Here is a 20,119-nt window from a genome sequence, read left to right on the forward strand (position 1 = left end):
AAAACCTTATCCTGCTGGGTGGCACGCTCTTGCAGCAGAAGATTAGTCTGTGAAGGTGACTCTACCTGCACTTACACTTTAAATGTGCCAGGTGCTCCGTCAACCTTTGAATCCAAATTGGGGAGCTGTGTGAAGCAGCCAGCTTTAGCTAGCCTCCCCACAGTATAACTTACCTGCCACCAGCTCGCCCTAGATAAGGACAGATGACCTTTCTCCAGGTTGTTATAATAAATCAACTCCAGAGGCGGTTATTCCTGGCACACTTGTCTCGTCGGGCCTTACAGGTATCAATTGAGAAACAACGCAGCCAGGCACCTCTGCTGGCATTTTCTAAGTCACTGTTTGATATGTCAATCTGTCAAGTAAGACAAAAATACGAACAACATACATGCACGCACTCAAACAAGGAAACCCGGCGAACCACATCGGCCTTGTTTATATGACTGTTGAATCTTTGCTCTCTTTTTGTTTCTTGCAGTAGCTTATGCATCAAAAATAAACAGTAATGTTAAATTATAATGTACAGAATACATCTTCATTCAGTCAGTTACTGCGTTTTTATTTTTAAAATTGGAGACACTTTATGTTAAACTGTTTAAATGAATCCAAACCTGGAAACAACCAGCATCATCAAAGCAATATTCATGAACTTGCTGATCAGGCTGCTCCTGCTCAGCAAATAATAAAGAATTTATGAGAAAAAAAATCTTCAAGTTTTGCACAATTACTTTTTTATGAACTGTTTATAGTAGAGAACTAGAATGTTCTTTTCTCAATTAGAGGGAAAACAGAGCCAAAGTTAATTGCTCCTCTGATAATAGGAGCATTTGAGCGGCTCAGCCACAAAATAGGCCTCGTGGGGACATTAAACACAGAATCTCTGAATCGCTGCACCAGCTGACTCATTCTCATCACAGTGATGACTACATTTAACCAGATCAGTGTGAGGTGCTTTGCTTCTCTTCTTTTTTATTTCAGTCCAGCGGGTGATCTGACTGATCAAAAGCTGACTGGGAAGTCGGCTCCATCACAGAACGTCTGCTTTTGAGAGTCCATGATGGCACAAAATTTAGAGTCGGAACAGGATATTTATGTAACGTGACGGCAAAGAGCAAATTAAGAAAACAGCCGAAACTTCACAGTGTCACTCAGTGAGGAAACTGTGAAAGTGTGCCATAAAAATGAAAGCGCTATTTTACGTCGCGAGGCAATTTCCTACCAAGGGAGGATCTAAATCTAACCAAATCTCATAAAACCGGCTACCAGAAGGCTGTGATTGGAACACGAGGGTCCGAGCCAGTCACTTTACCAAATGCCATCCTTTAATCACACTATAAGAGCTGAATCAGACAAATGAAGATTCATATTTGCCGGACCAGCAAATATTTGACAGCAGCACCAGAGAATCTGCAAGCCTGCTCTGGCAAGCTGCGCAGCTTTCATTACCTAGAGTGGCTTTTAGAGAGACACACTAGGCCACATCTCAAACAGTTCAGACAAATGGACAATGACAAATATCCATAACAACATTTCCCAAAGGCTAATACTGCAAGGGCCTATAAGGGCTATTGTTCTTCATTCAATTATTAAATCAATGGGAAATGAACAATAATGTGTTAAGACAAGTCAGGCCTTCATCTTTAGTGTGCATGATGCATTAAACAGCAGATTTCTGCATAGAAGTAGGACACTAACCCCCGTTCAAACAGAAGAGACCTGACATACCCACCTATACGGTTTACATATAGTATGTATACATTATTCCTTAAAGTGATTCTAAACTTCAGAAAACTGGGTATGCACCCTCATAAAGTACTACACTTCCTCAGTAAGATAAACAAGTGTGATAAAATAAGAATTACAGGAAAGCCACCGAGATCCTCATCAATGGCAGAGATCACTTTGTTGCATAATCTTGATCATTTTCTCAAGCTTTTCTCAAAGTATGCAAACACAAAATACATTTTTTCATCCATGAAATCCAACAACTGCACTGTGTTTTATCCCTATTCATTTAAACCTGAAACAATTTATGTTTCAAACCCATTATCTCTTTCATGAAGGCATGATTCATTGGATGACGAATGGAAAAGACTGTTCTATTGATATTTCAAAATTACAGCAAGCAAAACGTAAAAGAAAATAATGTTTGAAAGCATTTTTGGAATATCACACAGATACAGGCATACAAAAAGACTAAAAATGGAGTAAGTGAAACAGAAAATTATCAAGCAGCTTCATGACTGTGAGAAGAATACTGGCTATCACATCGGGCTTATTTAGAAATCTTTGAAAGACTTTCGCATTAAAAGTTTCCGTGGAAAAAAAAAACCCTCCACATTTTCTCCCCACATAGTCTAATTTAAATTTTGCTTGTCATGATGGTGAACAAGTGCTTGACATACTGTATGCTGTTGCACTCTCTGTAGAGGTAACACTTAATTATCAAACCAACTGGATTACTGCTCTTGCCTGCCAGCAATGACGACTTGAATTAATGACACATGAAAAACAATCTCCGCACCCTGGAAGTCCAAAGCCTGCAAGGGCACTCTCAGCTCTGCACATAATAAACATCCCATCATTTTGATGAGCACTTTTTCCTCCTACATCTAAAGATACGACCAGAACTGTAAATCTGCTCAACTTTCCCCATTCAGGTTCATCTGTGTCCAGAGGGCATCCATTACCCCGCTGCTTTACTGTGTCTCACTGAGGTCTCGCACTTTTACTTCTCCGCCGAGCAAGAGTACACAGCTTAAAAGTATGGGTCCGTGAGTGCAACACGAATTTATCAGTCTGCTGGTAAGAGTGTATTTAATTAAAGTTTCAAAGTTGTGCTGTTCTTCTATTTCTCCACATAGCGCATAGCTCAAAGAAAGCAGAGCATGACAACTGGGCAATCTCCCTCTAACAAGCATCGTGTCATCATATCGTATAAAAGCTGCTGTTCCCAAAGTCAAGAATGAATCTTTGCCCTCATGTACGGTAATAGAATTAAAAGAACCGTTTGAGTTGCATGAAGGCCATTTTTGCAAAAACAAAGGCAAGAATGTCCATCATATCTGGCAAAATGTAAAATACAGCAGCTCTCGAGTTCATCTGGGTCAGGTTGTTAATGACTCCCTCCCACATGCTGATTCAGGAAGATGCCCAACATTGGTAGATGTCATGAGCAGGTAGTAGACAGAGTGAGACATGCACGGTTCACTGATCAGAGCTGTAAGTGGCCACGACCACGCGGTAATTGCAGCCCTCTCTGCATCACTTATTATGAATAAAATATGATGTGGGGTGTTATTCAGCCAAGGATTCGGTCATGTCATTGAGGTGCCATGTAAGTAATAACAGTCTATTACTGCTCCTGCCGGACTGTTGTCGAAGATAAGGAAATGTGAATGTGTTACTTTTAAGGGGGGAAAAAAACATACTGTTGGCAGAAACTTTAATCGGTTTGCAGCGTATGAGTAGGTGAGATATATGTAAAGTAGTTTCACCTGCTAATAAAGCTGCATAAAGTAACTGATGAATAAAAAATGATTCCAGCCAAGCAGGTAATTCCTGTAAAGCACTGCTTCCCGTCCTTCAGTGGTTGCTACTGAAGCTCCAAGCTAGAGTAATCATTAATAGTAATACACATGACCTCACAATACAGGACTTCTTCCTTCAACTCCCAAAAGACTAACTGACTGCTACCATGCACAATGCATTTCCAAGGAAAATTAGCACCTAATAACAAGAAAATACACAGAAAGCTCTACATTCAGATAGCATCTTAACTGTCCAAGCAAATATAGCCAACTTAAAGATGTCATTATGAAAGCACAAGGACAAAAACAAGACCAAAAATACAACTGTATTGCACTAACTCCCTGCAATTTCTTCCATTTTTTATTCCAATACACAACTTTGAAGACAGGCCATGTAACAAAGAAAAAAACTCAAGGACACTGAGACACACAGACACACAGCAGAGGAAATGCTGTATGTATCGACGTGTCTCGCTCTTTATTTCTATGTTCCATCAAAACAGAAGATGGGAGAAGGTCTGCACTGTACTCGTGTTTTGACGTTGGTCTCTTTGTACTTCTGAACTGAGCATTCATTATGCATAAGCAACAAGAAAGCTGCTAATGAAGATTTTATAATTGATAAAAAACTGCAACATCAGCATATGCATAAAATTATCATGAGGCCACAGCAAAAAGGGAAGGAAATGAGATTAAATGAAACAGCAAGAAAGGCGGTATGAATGGTCTGAAAAGAGCCAGCATATGGGTATTAATCTGACTGCTCTGTGTGTGGATGTTTATGACTTTCATGCAAGCCATAAATTCATCTACCTGGTAAATATGTAGAAAATAGAAGAGACAAGAACAAATGACTGAGCACATAAACAGGCAATGCAACTGTTAACATCCATTGTCGACTGCCTCGGCTTCATGTAATGAAGTGTTTGCATTTTAAACCTAACTAATGTTTCTAGCAACACATAATGGGAAATGTGTTTTTGAATGCAGCTGTGGGGACAGAAACAAGGATGATTTTGCTTATTTGCAATTCCTACCTAAAGGTATGCAGTCTGCAAATGCTGCACACTCATCCTCACATTTTAAGCACGTGTAAAACACTTTAAATTACACCTGCCTGGGATAAAAAAGGTGCCAGACAAAAAAAGTCCAATTAAATGACTTCGCTTTTATCTACATATATTATGCCTAACGGTGACTGGATGGAAATAGAACGATATGTGGTGGAATTGTTGGGGGAGATAATGTTTTAGCTATGTGATCTTTCACATTTTTTGCTGCCCATTTATTTTAATATTGCTCATCTGGTGGAGGTGAGCTGTTGTATACAACTGACAATATATAAAATGATCTGAAATCAATGAAGGCATCAACGAGGAAAAATTATTTTGCTTCTGTACCCGACAGTCCAGGAGTTATGGCTTTTCTGAAGCAAAAACTTTGCCGGGATTGAAATGAAACAACATGAACAGAAATGAAAAATATAACCTCCATGGCAGAGGTGATGACAAGACTTAAAGGCACCAAAAATGACTATGAATCTCTGTGACAAATATAGATTTGTGAGTAATGAATTGGTGGATGAACTCAAAGACCAGAATCACAAATGTTCCATCAAAGTGATACATTGCTTCGCTACGACGAAAGGACAAGGCACGATATGAAAAAAGTTCAAATTAGTCCCGCACTAATTCAAAGAGTGACCATTAAATGTCACCAAAATACCACGCGGAGAAATGTTGTGAGCTACGCAAACCCTTTAATTCAGTTGACAAGTCCCATCTCCTGTGTGGACACATACTGAAAGAGATGCTGACACTGTCAACAGCAGCATCACGTTTCAGCATCACAACAGGAAGGACAACTGATTAATTTTGTTCATTTATGTATCAAGATGAAACATCACATTTCCACCTCTGCATGACAAACACCAATGGAACATAGACGTTGATATGTGACATTAGAAAACAGTGGTAGGGAGGGACGTGAATAATTAATGCTATGAAGAAGAACTCCCACACCCACATTGTAATTCTCTAATGAAACTTCACCTAAATTGCAGGAACAGACGCTCTTCCTTTTGTCTGAATGATAATGTACATGCATGGGTGTTCCTAAATTCCGGTTGAGTGAACTTTGAAAGTAATGGGAAGAGAGCAGCAAAGGCTTCATGCAGCTCCTCTACTTTGCTGTTGATGAGAAACGTGCAGAAATCATAATGCTCACATGGGCTCATTTGACCAAGGACAATACATATTTTACTTTAAATAGCTTGAAATCGGTAATCACTACTTCATCTGCAGGGACATTTAAAATGCATTTTGCTGCTATTCAGTCATATACAATTATGTGAATATTCAGCTAAGATTCTAGGACATACATTCACAAAGGGATACTTAGACAGCTCTAAGTCTAACACGTTGATTGGCATGCTGATTTATTCAAAGCGTATACTGTAGCTTCAATGGAGGGACTTCAGGATGAATTTCTGATAATCAAATTTCCGTCACCTCAGTCCAACAATAAAGCTGTGTTGTTGTTGTTTATTTTTTTCCAGTGACAGATGTTCAACAGCACAAAGAAAAGTAAAATAGCGCAGTGAGCAACCAAATAAGCTCATTTTGATTTCAATCGAAAGCAACATCAAATATTTCTCTGAAACTAACCTACAACCTTCTAGTACACGGACTTCTGAAGACATGATTTCCTCAGACCTCGCTTCCTGCATTGGTATTAGGTACATTGTGAAAATCAGCTCTTTGTTTGGTGCCCCAGTGTCACACTGAATATATCTACATGAGTTACTCCAAATCGCAGAGTCAGATAATGAACATGTAACAATCAAATATAATCCTCGGCGCAGGCCTCTGAAATTGCCCGAGAGAAAAACAACCTGCTCAACGAGCCAAATCCATGCAGCAGACAAGGTAATGCCATGACGCTGTGCACAAAGCAACTTAAAAGGACAGCACTTAGAGGTATGTTTCTCCAAAAAGCCCCGGCATCTTTGCTCCACTTCTCCCCTGACTGACAGCACACTCCAGAGGAGCCACACCGCAGGACATGCACACTGATCCAGTCTGACACGCCTGACCTTTCCCGGGCCGCACGGCTGGCTCACCGTACAGCCGCCCTGCCCGGCTGAAAAGGCCACACAATGCCACGCAGGCAGTGGCATCGCAGCCCCTCCTCAGCCTCCACTCACTGCCACCTCAAGAGCTGGCAAGTTGTGTGCTTGGGACTGCGGAAAGACAGCCACTCAATCTGAGAGGCTCTCATCCACAAAACAAGGGCATGCCATCCGAATTTGGCAGTGATATACTGTTGGTATTCCCCCAGTACACCCTTAGGTGGAGTGAAGATTTTTTAAGTAGATTATTGTGTTTTTATTACAAATGACGTGTTTTGCCGCGCAAGGGTGCTTTTTTGCTTTGACCTTATACCATTTAAGATGTTTTAATTAAGGCATTGCTCACACACAAAGTGATTACCACGATGAAATTTGCATAATGCTATTAGTCATCACACTTGTGCCTTGTGCAGTGGCTGGTTAGTGAGGGGGTCTAACATAATGTGTCTGCCAACAGTCTTGGTCGCGGCAGAATAATCTCAGAATAGATGCTGCGGGAGCCCACTAAAGAACAAGGGATGAGAGGACTGTAAGTGCAGAATAGATGCTGCAGCTGTGAAATGAAGAGCTGTCGCATCCAGCGAGCACTTCCCTGCGTAAAGAAAACACTTGGCACAGCAGAAATAAATCATGTGCTCGTGTACTTCAGAGTATGATTGTATTTTTCAAAACAGTGAAGGAAATGCTCTGGAGCTCAGAAATCCAGCCTTCGTGACAAGACATGGTCAGTGCTCCTCTTATCTGATTGTGCAAGTATCTTTGATGATACATAACTGACAAATTGACTTTTAATAGCCTGAACTGTAGTGCAATTTAAGAAGCCAGTGACTCAGATACACTTACTGCACTGGAAAACGCACACATCCACTTTGCTGAGTGAAAAACACACAATCATACAGTATGTTCCTCATGCATTCACTTGCATTACGCCCCCCTTAGTAACTGTACTGCATCTTTGCTATGAGCAATCGCAAATGTCCTTTCTGCTGCAATTACAACAGGGAAAAAAAGGAGCATTAGTGCATTTTAAATCAAGTCCATACGATTTTCTTATCCTCTCAGATAACGTCATCAACCTAACAAACATCTTGGAATGATTTGAACTCAGTCGTGAGGTGAGGTGGCATCAAATGAGAAGACTTCTGTGCAGTCCAGGAGGAGTGAACTGCTTCTGCATGAGCCAATAAGAACACCTCAAAGGGACTCTGACACATCACGCCAAGGCCAAGGATGTGGAGGGAGTTGTGTGTGCTGATGTATGCGTTTGATACGGCACAACTTTTACACAAGCAGATGCTCGGAAGGAAAGCAAATCAGTCAATAACCATTTACTTTATCCTTATGGATTCCGAGTCTGTGTGCTTTTACAAAATCCTCCATACAATTTGAGGAGATTATATCGCTGGGGTTTAATCTAGTGGGTTCAAAGTGGCGGGAACTTTGGGACTGAAATATTATTTCTGCGGTAAAATTCTGTGAACTAGTTAATGGCAGACACAGCTGGACAGGAACAAGTTCATTGTAAAGGGCTGATGTGAACTCGGATTAGAGGCAATTTATATGTCAAGGTGTCAGAGACAGTAATAGGGTATTTTAAATGTCATTACAGCAGTTTTACCATTGAATTCCCATTTTTACAGACATTTTTACTGCACTGGACATCTGTTATGGACTATACATCCAGCTTGATTTTAGTAAACCCCTCCAACAGGGAGGCAGTGAGCATCCATCCCATCCTCACTCCATTCCTGCTCACTCCCAGACATGTAGAAAGTACAGATTTGCATACAGACAAAAACAAAGTTTCATTTTGCATACAGCCAGGGGAGCCCCAGTGGTTTTAGAGGCCACAAAGCATCCTGTATCTGATGCTCTGTGGCCCCTGGTGATGTAGAGGAAGTGGACACGCTGACAGACACACATGAAGGAATTAGCAGGTGTTACCTTTTATTCCTCTGGGCCTCCTTCTTATCCATAATGACAGGCACACAGTTCGTTAGCTCGGTCCAGTCTGCGTGCAGCCCGCAGCTCCAGCCGGTGGAGAACCGGGAGAAGAGCCAGGACTCCTCTTTCCCCGGTCGGTGACATGTGCATTTCTTCTGTCCGGGCTTGCAGTCGCACGGCTGCTCCAAGCGAATATTCCTCACCAAGTGCCTCCCGAAAGTGGTTCCCCCGGTCTTCTGGATGTGCAAAAACACGATCACGTCGTCCCCCTTGATGTTGAACTCCACGTGTCTGTCAAGGTCTCTTTCGGTGAAGTTGAATTTGGACGGCAGTTTGGCAGGGCTGTCATCCTCCAGGTCTTGATCTCTGTAGAAATCATCGCTGTCCTGATACGAGGATGAAAGTAGACTCACCCCTCTTAATTTCTCCTCAGTCTTAAAGTGGCATGAATTGCTGCCTGCAGGACATATGTACTGGTAGCCTATCATAACAAAAAGCACGGCTAAAATAGGAACCAAAATCAGCTTACTGGATCTATCATCCATCATATCAAGATAGTGTCTTCATTCCATTACTGTGAATAACAAGCAGCACCCATGGGCTCTTTGGAGATCAATATTCCTCCATGGCTCAGAAATAGATTAAAGGTGCCTGTTATTTAAGTGCCACATGTTGATCAGATAAAACCCTCCAAACACACGTCACATGCACAAAAGGAGAAGTCCACCTTTTTGGTTTCTGCGCTGGAAATCTTGTCCAAATTCAAGAGTCATGGCATTTAAATCTCTGGCTGTCCAACTTCTGAAGCCGGTGTGGAGCTGCATCGACGACTCCCATTGCTCCGGAATCAAGTTGAAAACGAGGAAATCGAAGAGAGTTTTTTTCCCTTTCTTTTTTTCCTACTCCTTCTTTATTCTTACAGCTGATCCCATGCGGTCTAAATTACATTTCGTTGAGAGACTTTTCGTCGCCTGGACGGCTCGCACTGCTGGGCTGGCTCCTGCACATCTACAGCATCCTATACGGGCTCAGACAGTCTGACTGACTGTGCTGAAGCAGGGCTTTTGAGAGGATGCTGCTGCATCCGAGCCGACAAATATGCGTTACGCTCTCGTCGTGGTTGGGCTGGGAGAAAGCTCCACATCCCATCCGCATCCATCCCATAATCTTGTTTAACACAGTGGAAAGCCAGAGCCCACACGGACACTGAACATGGAGATTTAAGCACATATAAACGCGTAATGATGCTCTGTAACTTTTTAAAGCGAATTCAACCAATTGTGGCCACTGGTGATTACAAAAAAAATATTATATCCTTCTGCTTGCATGATCTATCTATCTATCTATCTATCTATCTATCTATCTACAATGTTGCTCAGCAATGTATTATTTAAAATGTCACTTGAGGCAAACTGTCAAACCCACTGATGCTACATGAAAAAAGCTTTAAATGCACTTGGGAAGTGAAACTAGAAGTGGGTTTAAAGGAGTATTCCACCTATTTTATCCATAAATAACTGAAATCAGTTCCTAGGATAAGGAAGAAGCTTTCCAAACTATGGGAAAAATTGCACTGAAAATACCACCCAAAAAAAAGCAAACAATGAAACATGAGACAAAAACAACAAACAAACAAATAAACAAACAACAAATAAACAAAAACCCTGATGATGTCACTGGGGTATGAAATCAAAAAGGTATGATCACTTACCATTCAGGAGTGGAGAAGTGAAACTTCAATGAGGCTGCATAGTTTGGAACGTCCCACGATCCAGCATTTATGACTCCTACGGATTAAAAGTGAGGAGATCAGCCTCTGCTAAATCGATTTCGACCACGTACTTTCATCTATTTCTTAGAAACACATCATCTTTACGAAAACTTAATACTAAATTGCTAGATGCCCTTTTTAATTTGCTGTTGACTTAGTAATGGGTACGTATATGCTAGCCTAAAAAATGCTTTATCCATAACAACAACAATGGCAACATTATTATTGTCTTTACTATTATCATTATTACAATGTTGCCACTGTCTTCCTCTTTTTATTATCTTACATTCTTGGCTCCGCTTAACATGTACAGTCAAATCCAAAATTATTCATACCCGGAGCAAATTTTGACTTAAAGTTACTTTTATTCAACCAGCAGTTTTTTTTATTGGAAATGACAGGTGTTTCCCAAAAGATAATAAGATGATGTACAAGAGGCATCGTTGTGGAAAAAAATAATTTCTCAGCTTTGATTTACATTGAAAAGTAACTTTAAGTCAAAATTTGCTATGTATATGAATAATTTCGGCTTGACTGTATATAATGATATGAACATATATATTAAGTGATGAAGTGTTAATGGCTATCTATCTATCTATCTATCTATCTATCTATCTATCTATCTATCCATCCATCGTAAAATGGAAATTGTAAAATGTGTGTTTTAAATTTCACTGTTCTTAATGCTTTAGTAATAGTGTTAACCAATTCGAGACAATACTAAATTAGCATTTTTTTAAAATATATATATATATATATTTTCACTACTACTACTATACTAATAACAATAATAATGTTCGAATATTTTCATTCACAAGCAGCAGGAATTGTTTACCCAGTTTTACATGGGTACATAATTATTTACTACGCAGTAGTGCAGCTACAAAATGCTCTGGTGTTTTGCAGAAAAATGTTTCAGCATTAGCGTGTGTGTCTTTAGCTGTCTGTCACTGTGCCTGATTGATTTCCCATTATATCACACGTCTTCATTTAATTATACAACCGCTGTCACCTGTTGTGTACGTGTAAACCACGTGAAAACAATGTCTAAAAACAATTACATGTCGTGACTTTTTTCATATTTTACGGTCATTTCAGAAATGAATAACGGTCCGCTGGAGCCACCTCGAAAAGCCGCAACCCCGGCAATTAGCTAGCTGTACGAGCTGCTAGCTGCCCAAAATACCTACCTGAAGCCCTTTGCTTTGTATGGAAGCAGTCAGCATCACCAACGGGGTGAGGGCTATATTATTGGTAACACGGTAAACAGAAGCTACGTCCTTGTATAGTACACGGCTAACCGGCAAACCGTGTTCGCCGTCTCTGTTAGTTAAATCACGCTAGCGGGCTGTTATAGTTGACGGCGACTCTGTTTACTTCTAGTCAGCAGCTAAGTTAACTTCAATCTGTTCTGTGTGACCCTTCCAATAGCCATTATTTTATTTGTAGGTCTAGCTGGCTAACAGACGGCTCTCATGTTGCTAGCAGCTCCCGCAGTCAGAATTTGTGAGAGTTTTAAGACGTGTGTGTTGCACCCGGTTTTGTGGTTAAGATAATAACTTACAGCAACTACGTGGCACTGACTCAAAAGCCCGAGGAGCTGAAGTGACAGCGTTGCGTTTTCTCTCGACCACCTCAGGTTCATGTGCCGTCGCGATAATGAGGAGCCTTATTGTGCTGTCACTGCTGCTGCTCAACATACATCATGTTATATCAGCACCCAAAGGCGTCACTGCCAGCCTTAAAGCCAAGTGGAGCATGACACCTTTCCTCCTGGAGACAAGGTATAGTTCTTTTCCCTGGGAGTGCATGTGTGGCATTCAAACAAATCAGCAATGAACAGGGCCGTAGCCAGATTGAGGTCATTAGCCCTAGCCCCCACATGCACCCTTTAGCAATTCTGTGGTACATTATTTTTCATCATTTGTTACACTGCTGTTTTTTTATTTTTGTTTAATCATTAGCCTAACAAATATCTAAACTCCTGAAAAAATGCCCATCACAACTTCTCAGGAATAGTTCAAAACTTAAAAATCTTCAGTTTATGTAAAATTTCTCACAGGAGGCTAAACGTAGCCTACTCTTATTATGTAAGAAATAAATGTAACAATTAGTTGAACATCAGTGTAACTGCTGCTTATTTTTTGGTGCTTGAATAATTAATTAATTGGTTTAGTTAAACAGAAATTCTTTAAGTGTATTTATTTTTTGTATTTCTTTAGAGCTGCAACTATTAGCCATTTGATCCTTTTGACTTTATTGTAGCACGTTGGTGATTGCAGAGTTGTTAAAAACTCTTGTAAATGCTCAATATTTGATTATTTCAGGCTCACACATGTAAGAGTGCATACATTTTTTTGGTCTTAAGTTATCACAAGTTAAATAGTATTAGGTTTGGAGAACACGATGGGTCTCTTCATCAGTTTTTGGTGTTTCACAGACCAAATAATTCACTGAAAATATTGTTTGCAGAACTGATATAATGAAAATAATCATCAGTTGCAGTCCTAATTTTGGTGTTTCAATGCACTTTTCAGTTGTATTCTTTGTGAATGTTCAAACTTCTGTTCAAAAGTTTAATCGGGATATCAAGTCTACTTTATTACTTATGGCTTTGATCCAAATCTAGTCTTTCAACATATATTAAGTCTAAACAAGTCTAGCATTAGTATATAAAATGTCAACAATGTTTAAATTCTTGTAGAACACAAACCCTCCCCAGGCTGTTCAAACATCCCTATTCCCACAGTAAATACACAAGACACAACCTCAATATCTTTGGCAATAAATACAGGAATAACTCACAGAGAGCATGATTTTGTTACTTGGCCGTCCTTATTGTGTTATATTGTACAGAATAGGGACAACTGCAGAGTGTGGCTCCCCAAAATTGTATATCCATTGTTGAGAAATGATTCTTACATTGACTTTCATCAGTCAAAATGATAGATTCCACTCTAAAAGACCCAACAGTTTGGTAAATAAACTCCTTCAAGTCTGTAGTGGACTTTAGGTAAACAGCATCTATTTGTAATTTGGTTGTTTTTTCACCTGTTTATCGATTACAACACCATTTGAACAAAGATTGCACTGTTCAGATGTTTCTATCTACAGACTGAATAGACATTTAAGCCTATGAATTTTGTTTGTGTGTAAATTTTCTCACTAATGTCATAACCTCCTGCATGTTTACGAGGTCTTTGTGATGCTGTGTGATGCTAATGTTAGGCGAAATTATTCCATAAAATCTGAAATGATTATGTGGTCTGTAGCTTGGGCAGTCAGAAAATGGTTATTTAGATACTGTGGTCGCTGACTTTCATTTTCTCCTGTGCAGCGAGTTTATTGGGGAAGATGGGAATGAGAAATTCTGGCAGTTTGTTGACACTGTGAAAGAACTCACTGTATACAAGCAAGGAGGTATGTTTTTCTTTTTTAAATGACAAGCCATTACTTGGATTGTAGAGGTGTGATTGCTGATTTTATGTCATTTAACTTCACTTCTAATAAGCATCATTGTTATGAATGTTGACCTCACAGAGTCTGTGCGCTCCTACTACAACTTGATCATTAAGAAGGCTGGCCAGTTCCTCACCATCCTTCAAGTTAATCTCCTCAGATTTGCTCTGGCCCTCCGGTCCTATTCACCAGCTGTTCATGCATCCCAACAGGTATGTTGTCATCAAAATAGTATAAATTTAACTATTATGAAACCACCCCAAAAGCAGATGGGGAATGCAAGAGGACACGGTCTGCTTCTTATCGGAGGTGCTTTGGCAATGTCTTAAAATATTAGTCTTTCTCAAACAAATATTCTTTAGTTGTAACTATTTCTCGTCAGATTCTCACAGAATTCAAATGGATAATTGTCTTCAAATGATCCATTTAAATCAGTCACAAATCAGACATTATCATAATACTAGAAGAGTTGATAATGGATGAATTTTCAAATCCGTTCAGGCAATTTTGGCATTTTAGTGCTACTTGTCGCACGTTGTCGAATGTACCTTACAGGTGCAACTCGCAGAGCATAATTTCTTATAAATATTTATACTACGGGATAGTTTTAGGTACCACAATTCTTGAATATGGAACAGGCAGACCTCAGAGAGAAACAACATCGTGCTCGCACCAGAAGAAAAGGTGTAAAAATTCATGATGTTTGGTAAGGGAAAGATGAACCGAGAGGACAGAGAAGAGTCAGGCAATCAAAACCTGCAGTGGATCCTCAATGTGAGTGTATTACAGCAGAGGCCAAAAAGATTTTTGCTTATAGTGAGCAAATATGAGATGTGATGTAAATGGAGCGCTGCTGCCAGAAAGGCAAAAGTGATTGGATGGAGTTTGCAGTGAGGACTTGTTTTACATTTTACATTTACTTAAGTTTTGGATTTTACATTTTATGAGACTTTTAAGTGCGCACTTTAGGTAGAGGGTATACACTAGTAGGACCTGTCGTGAGACTTTTTTTTTTATCATTGCAGGCAGAGTTTATACAGTATGGTGTTAGTTCTGAAAGAGTACTCAGTGTTTGACTTCAACATTACATGACTGTATGCAGATCTGAGTGAGAAACGATATAAAGAAACTTAAATGCACCCTGGGTACTACTTTTTGGTATTTTTTTTCAGCATTTATAAAGAGAAATTTCATTTTGATGACAGGCACTGGTTGATGAATTTCTCTCATTTAAGAATGTGTTAAACATTTGAGGAAGTAAATGGCCTTTTGCTGGTGAAATGAACTGCTGTGCTGCCCAGTATATATTGGATCGATGATTAAAGTTGCTCTTAAAGTTGAGGAATAGGACCACATATTACTGAAAATTAGCTTAAAACTATTAGAAACAACACAGTTGGAGTCTGGAGAATGCTGAGAATATATTAATCAGATAACTAAGGCCTATGCTGAGAAGTAAAAGGGTGATGCTGGACTTTGTGATTATAGGTTTGCCACGCTGTGTTTTTCTTTGATCCAAATTGCATCACATTACTGTGATCAAGATTCAAGAGTTTTATTATCAGATACTAGAAATTACATGAAGCAATTACTGGCAGTGAAATGCTTGCGTCTCTCATTCCCAACAACAGTGCAAAAAATAAGAACACACAACAACATGCATTTTAATGTGAGTAATTCACGTGGGGACAAAAACACCAAATCCTGGCACTGTAAGGGCTATGTGGAAGCCATCGTGTTATTGAACAGTTTTTGCTCCTTCTCTTGACAGATAGCCAGTGATGAGCCTCCGCCTGAGGCTTGCCCTGCCTTTGTCTCCATCCATGGTCAACGTAGCTGCAGCACCAAGGACATCAAGAAGCTCCTGAAGGCAGCTGCAGGCAGGTAACATGGAATGGCACCTTGTCCCCCTCTGTGGATAAACTGAATCCATTAGCGCAGAATGAAATGAAAAGTTTAAAATTATTTGTTTTAAAATTTTGATTCGTTGGTATTTTTTTTTAACTCATATTATTCCTAATATGTCTTTAACAACATTTCCATATGTTTGCAGGCCAAAACCATATTTATACAAGAATGATCACACATATCCAGGGGCCAATAAAACAGATGTACCAGTTGTGATCCTGTATGCTGAGATTGGAACCAAGAAGTTCAACTCCTTTCATAAGGTGCTCTCAGAGAAGGCCGAAGAGGGCACGCTTACATATGTGCTTCGTCATTATGTAGTGGTAAGTAGCTGGCGCTTCAGTTTCTTTCTTCTGACTTTACTGAAGAATACGTTTTGCTGTACACCCCCAATGAATAGATTATCTTTAAATCCAACATATACTCAAATCTGTTTGCCTTTCTTCTTCTACACAGGAGTACTCAGTTAGTTTGTAAAATATAAAGTTGTGATATTTTCCTTCTTGTAAACACATCTTATGAATACAAAAAATGAAGTCAACTTTTAATTTATCTAACTTACAAGTATTGCCAGTACAACTGCTTATTGTTCTCTGTTGTAAAGACCTATGCTGTTTCTTTATGCTAAGATGATGATACTTTAAAGTAACGTACTAACATATGCTGGGTTGTCAAAATGAGGGGTTAAGCAATGTTAGTTTTGGCATCTGATGTTGATTTGTGTTTTATTTTTTAGTCAAATTTCAGTTATAGTTCTCTTCTATAGTCACCAGGTTTTCTTTCATCGTCTGCTGGACATGTGTTAGCAGGGTGTTATTGTCCTTCAGAGAGTTGTTGATCATTTGCTGAGTGATAGTTTTTGTCAGGTTTAGTGAGCAGAAACTAAATGAATTCATTGCTTTTTTTGACTGGATAATTCAGTCTCATTTTTACATTTTCATTCTTCATGTCTTCTGATCATTTTGAGATTTCAGCTGTTGCCCCTTTTGTGTACGGTTACCACGATTGCTGGTATTATTCCCCTTACTGCGAGGTTAGTTGAAAAGGCTCAGTGTCCATGTCCCTCTGCTCTGCAGTGATACAACAGCGAACTCTCCTCAGTAAATATTGTTTGCATTTTCAAACTCCGGCTGTTTAAACAGAACCATTCCCACCCTGACTGTCCTGCTCACCTAACATTGGCATTAGCATTACCACGGCTACCCGCTGTCTGCACTACAAAGCAGAGAAATATCTTACAGAAGAAGATTCACTTACTTGTTCACTAAAATTCTGTTGTGTGCCTGGGACAGGAGATAGTTTAAGATTATTATACTTATCCAACAGTAATTCTTGAGTAAACAACTAGAGGATGACTTAGATGAATAAATCCTACTCAAAGTATCATTAACTTAGCGTACCTATTTATAAACGTATTCTGCTGCCTGCATGTTTCCTGTTTTATTTTCTTTTTTTGCATGCTGTATCTTCTGAATATAATTTGTAAATGGGTTTAGTTCATAAATCTGTTCCTTTCAGGTGCCAGTAATGTCAGACACAGCGTTATTAGCAGTACAAGAAATCAAACACAGACATCTACTGAATAAGCTACATTTTGCAATGTGGAAGAAATTTTTTACATATCAGATGCTACATTGTGCATTATTACAGATGCTGCACTACGATTTTACTTTTAAATGATGTTTATTTCATGTCCATTTGTCTATTTTGCATGTTATTTAGTTTATATTCATGACTGAAAATATGAAACAATACATAACATGACATCATTCTTCTCATCTTAAATTATGACTATTTTTTTAGTTTCACTTTCCTTGTGAAAAGTAGGTCGTCAATGAACATTTCTCATAGTAATTTTTGTTGATTAAATTAACAGTGTGTTACTGGTCAATGCTGAAATAAAGAATTAACAGATTCCTCAAAAACTGAGACTGTGAAAGCATGAAAGGCGCTTTTCTTTAAGACGTGTTGAAGGAAAGCAGAGTGTGGGTGTGAAAATCTTCTGATTGTGCTTGTGAAAGACTGAGGCAGTGCTTTGAGTCTTGGTGACATCAGTGTCAAGGTTGAAAGTCGGTGAATCTGCTGCTGTATGTGGCGATCCATGTGCTTTTTGTTCCCACTGATAAAACATTTTATTACTTTGACTGACTGTAGTAATAAAAAATCCCAGCTATTATCAGACAGTTTACACTTGCACACAGAAATACACAGATATACACAACATGGTCAAAGGAAAGTGGAAACCTGAATGTGGGCTTAAAGATGTGGCTCGCAAACAGTGACTGAAATAAAAGCGATTAGACTGAGTTAGGTTTCGGGAATGACGGGCCAAGCCAAAGCCGGGAAAGACAGCTACAGATCGTTATCCGCCCTCCAACAAAAAGTACAGTTGTGCTTTTTATTCAGACAGGTATGGTTCTCTCAACACCTGTCAGCCACGGATTTCTTCATCACGCTGTCCGAGTCCAATGGAGGATTACTTTATGCCGTTCTAGCCATCTGTTGACATTGTACGTGCTGATCTTCGGCTTGTGTTCTGCCAACATCTCTCGCTCGTAGCGGCAGTTTGGAACATGAATGTGACTTTTACATCTAGAGACAAACGGTTTTAATGTGCCAGCACTTGGCTTGCGGCATTGTGGCTAAGCTGTTGTTGGTTTTACTTCCACTTTGTAACAGTAGTTGCAGTCATCCAGAGAAAAAAAATCTGATTTATTGGAAAGATGGCATCCCATGACAGTTGAGAGCTGAAAGTCACCAAAGTGCTTTATAATGACTCATTCTACTTTAGATGTATGTCACTTCAAATTTAATTCATGTCGGCTAGATTTTTTACACCCAGTTTTACAGAAATATTGTGATTGTGGCAGCTGAACCCACTAATTGAAAGGGATGACATCATTTTGGCCATAAACTATGTGTAGATACAGGCTGGAAGCAAATCATGTGAGACAGAGCTGCTGAGTTAATGATTATTTTCACAGTACTTAAAAAAAGTATATACAAACAAAACTCTGTGCTGCTTTACATTTAAGCCAATACTCTGTTTGCAATTGCTGCAGGATCCAAAGCCTCAAAAGATGCTTTTATCTGGGTATGGTGTTGAGCTGGCTATCAAAAGCACGGAATACAAAGCTGTGGACGACACCAAAGTAAAAGGTCAGTTGGTGACTTATCAAACATTGTGTGTTGGACCTCGCTGTTTCCAAAGCAATTAAACACAATTCTTTTGCTTTGTAGATCCAAAGACTGCTGTAAATGCTGAGGATGATGATAATGATGAAGTCCAAGGATTCTTTTTTGGAACATTAAAGTAAGTTGCCATATTGTGAGATATTAACTGCTTTGTATTTTCTGTTATTGCTGCCAGGCGTCTTGTGTTTTACATGGCTTGACTATTAGATAAAAAGAAATCCTTGCAGTCATTGTTTCTTTTTTCCTTTTTATTCTTTCAAGAAAATCTCACCCTGAACTCCAGGGGCAACTTGTTGAGCTTCGCAAACATCTGCTTGAAAGCACTAATGACATGGCCCCTCTCAAAGTGTGGGAAATGCAAGGTATCAAAATGCTATTTTAATCCTGTTGTTTATAATACTGTATAAGAATATTTTTGAAATATTTTTAATATCTACTTTTAGCTGTTGATAACTATTAACATGCACAAATAAATACTTAGAAGTGTCTTTTAACATAGTTGTTAAATAGTTTTTCCCCTGAAAAGAGACTCCAATGTAACATGCGTACTATTTCTGCTCTGTTAATGCTGATAAGTGAAGATAAAACTTTAGCTACAGATTACATCAGGAGGATGTGATTGGATCTTGTAGTTAACACAAAAGCACACTTTTTTTGCCAAGCAAGAACGTGTTGCTATAAAGATTCCTATGTAATATGGTGAAAATCTTTCCTGATGCAGTTATATTCGTCATTCTAGTTCACCATTTGGTTCTTGCTCAGGTTACATAAACGTAGCGAAGTAAAGTGATCTCTTAAGATTTATTGATGCTCTTGATGCTGACAGCATGTCATTATCATACCAGCAGTTCTTGGTGACAGCATTAATGAGCAAATTGCAAAATTAGCTGTAGTATTTTTTTTTCAACATCTGCCCAAGCTTAAGCAGTGACAGTGTCACCACCGTAATGTGTGTAGTATAAAAATAATGAGCAAACTTTGGCACAAGACAGATTTGTTTTAGGTTCAAATCAGGATAGTAGCATTCTGTGAAATGTTCTATAACTTTTAGAAATAATTCTGAAGTAGTCATCTAATATGTGCTACAGCCACACCAAACAGATGAAGTGGACAGATGTAATGATGTGAAGGGACCATGGAAAGATAGACAGGCTCAGATGTCTAATTATATTAGGGATAGGT

The 20,119-nt window shown here is 39.2% G+C and overlaps 2 protein-coding genes across 5 annotated transcripts in view; one reads left to right on the top strand and one right to left on the bottom strand.

The window, feature by feature from the left end:
- The window catches only part of hs6st3b (heparan sulfate 6-O-sulfotransferase 3b), an 81,797-nt gene extending 71,995 nt beyond the window's left edge, over positions 1-9,802 (bottom strand). The window contains exon 1 of the mRNA XM_022190784.2: positions 8,605-9,802. Within this exon, the coding sequence (XP_022046476.1) occupies positions 8,605-9,152 (548 nt within the window). The 5' untranslated portion in view covers positions 9,153-9,802. The remainder of the gene's footprint in view (positions 1-8,604) is intronic.
- Positions 9,803-11,470: 1,668 nt separating this feature from the next.
- uggt2 (UDP-glucose glycoprotein glucosyltransferase 2) overlaps positions 11,471-20,119 on the top strand; it is a 47,534-nt gene continuing 38,885 nt past the window's right edge. For 3 of the 4 annotated variants that reach the window (XR_007946274.1, XM_022190786.2, XM_022190787.2), the window contains exons 1-9: positions 11,472-11,611; positions 12,015-12,159; positions 13,713-13,795; positions 13,916-14,046; positions 15,606-15,718; positions 15,888-16,065; positions 18,805-18,901; positions 18,983-19,055; positions 19,199-19,299. Coding sequence is in view for 3 of the 4 variants with exons in the window: in XM_022190786.2 (XP_022046478.2) it covers positions 12,035-12,159; positions 13,713-13,795; positions 13,916-14,046; positions 15,606-15,718; positions 15,888-16,065; positions 18,805-18,901; positions 18,983-19,055; positions 19,199-19,299 (901 nt within the window). In the remaining variant the exon portion in view is untranslated. Of the gene's footprint in view, positions 11,612-12,014; positions 12,160-13,712; positions 13,796-13,915; positions 14,047-15,605; positions 15,719-15,887; positions 16,066-18,804; positions 18,902-18,982; positions 19,056-19,198; positions 19,300-20,119 lie in introns of all 4 variants that reach the window. The other variant, XM_022190788.2, reaches the window with a different exon arrangement.

This window comes from Acanthochromis polyacanthus, chromosome 14, assembly GCF_021347895.1.
Source record: "Acanthochromis polyacanthus isolate Apoly-LR-REF ecotype Palm Island chromosome 14, KAUST_Apoly_ChrSc, whole genome shotgun sequence".
Lineage (NCBI taxonomy): Eukaryota > Metazoa > Chordata > Actinopteri > Pomacentridae > Acanthochromis > Acanthochromis polyacanthus.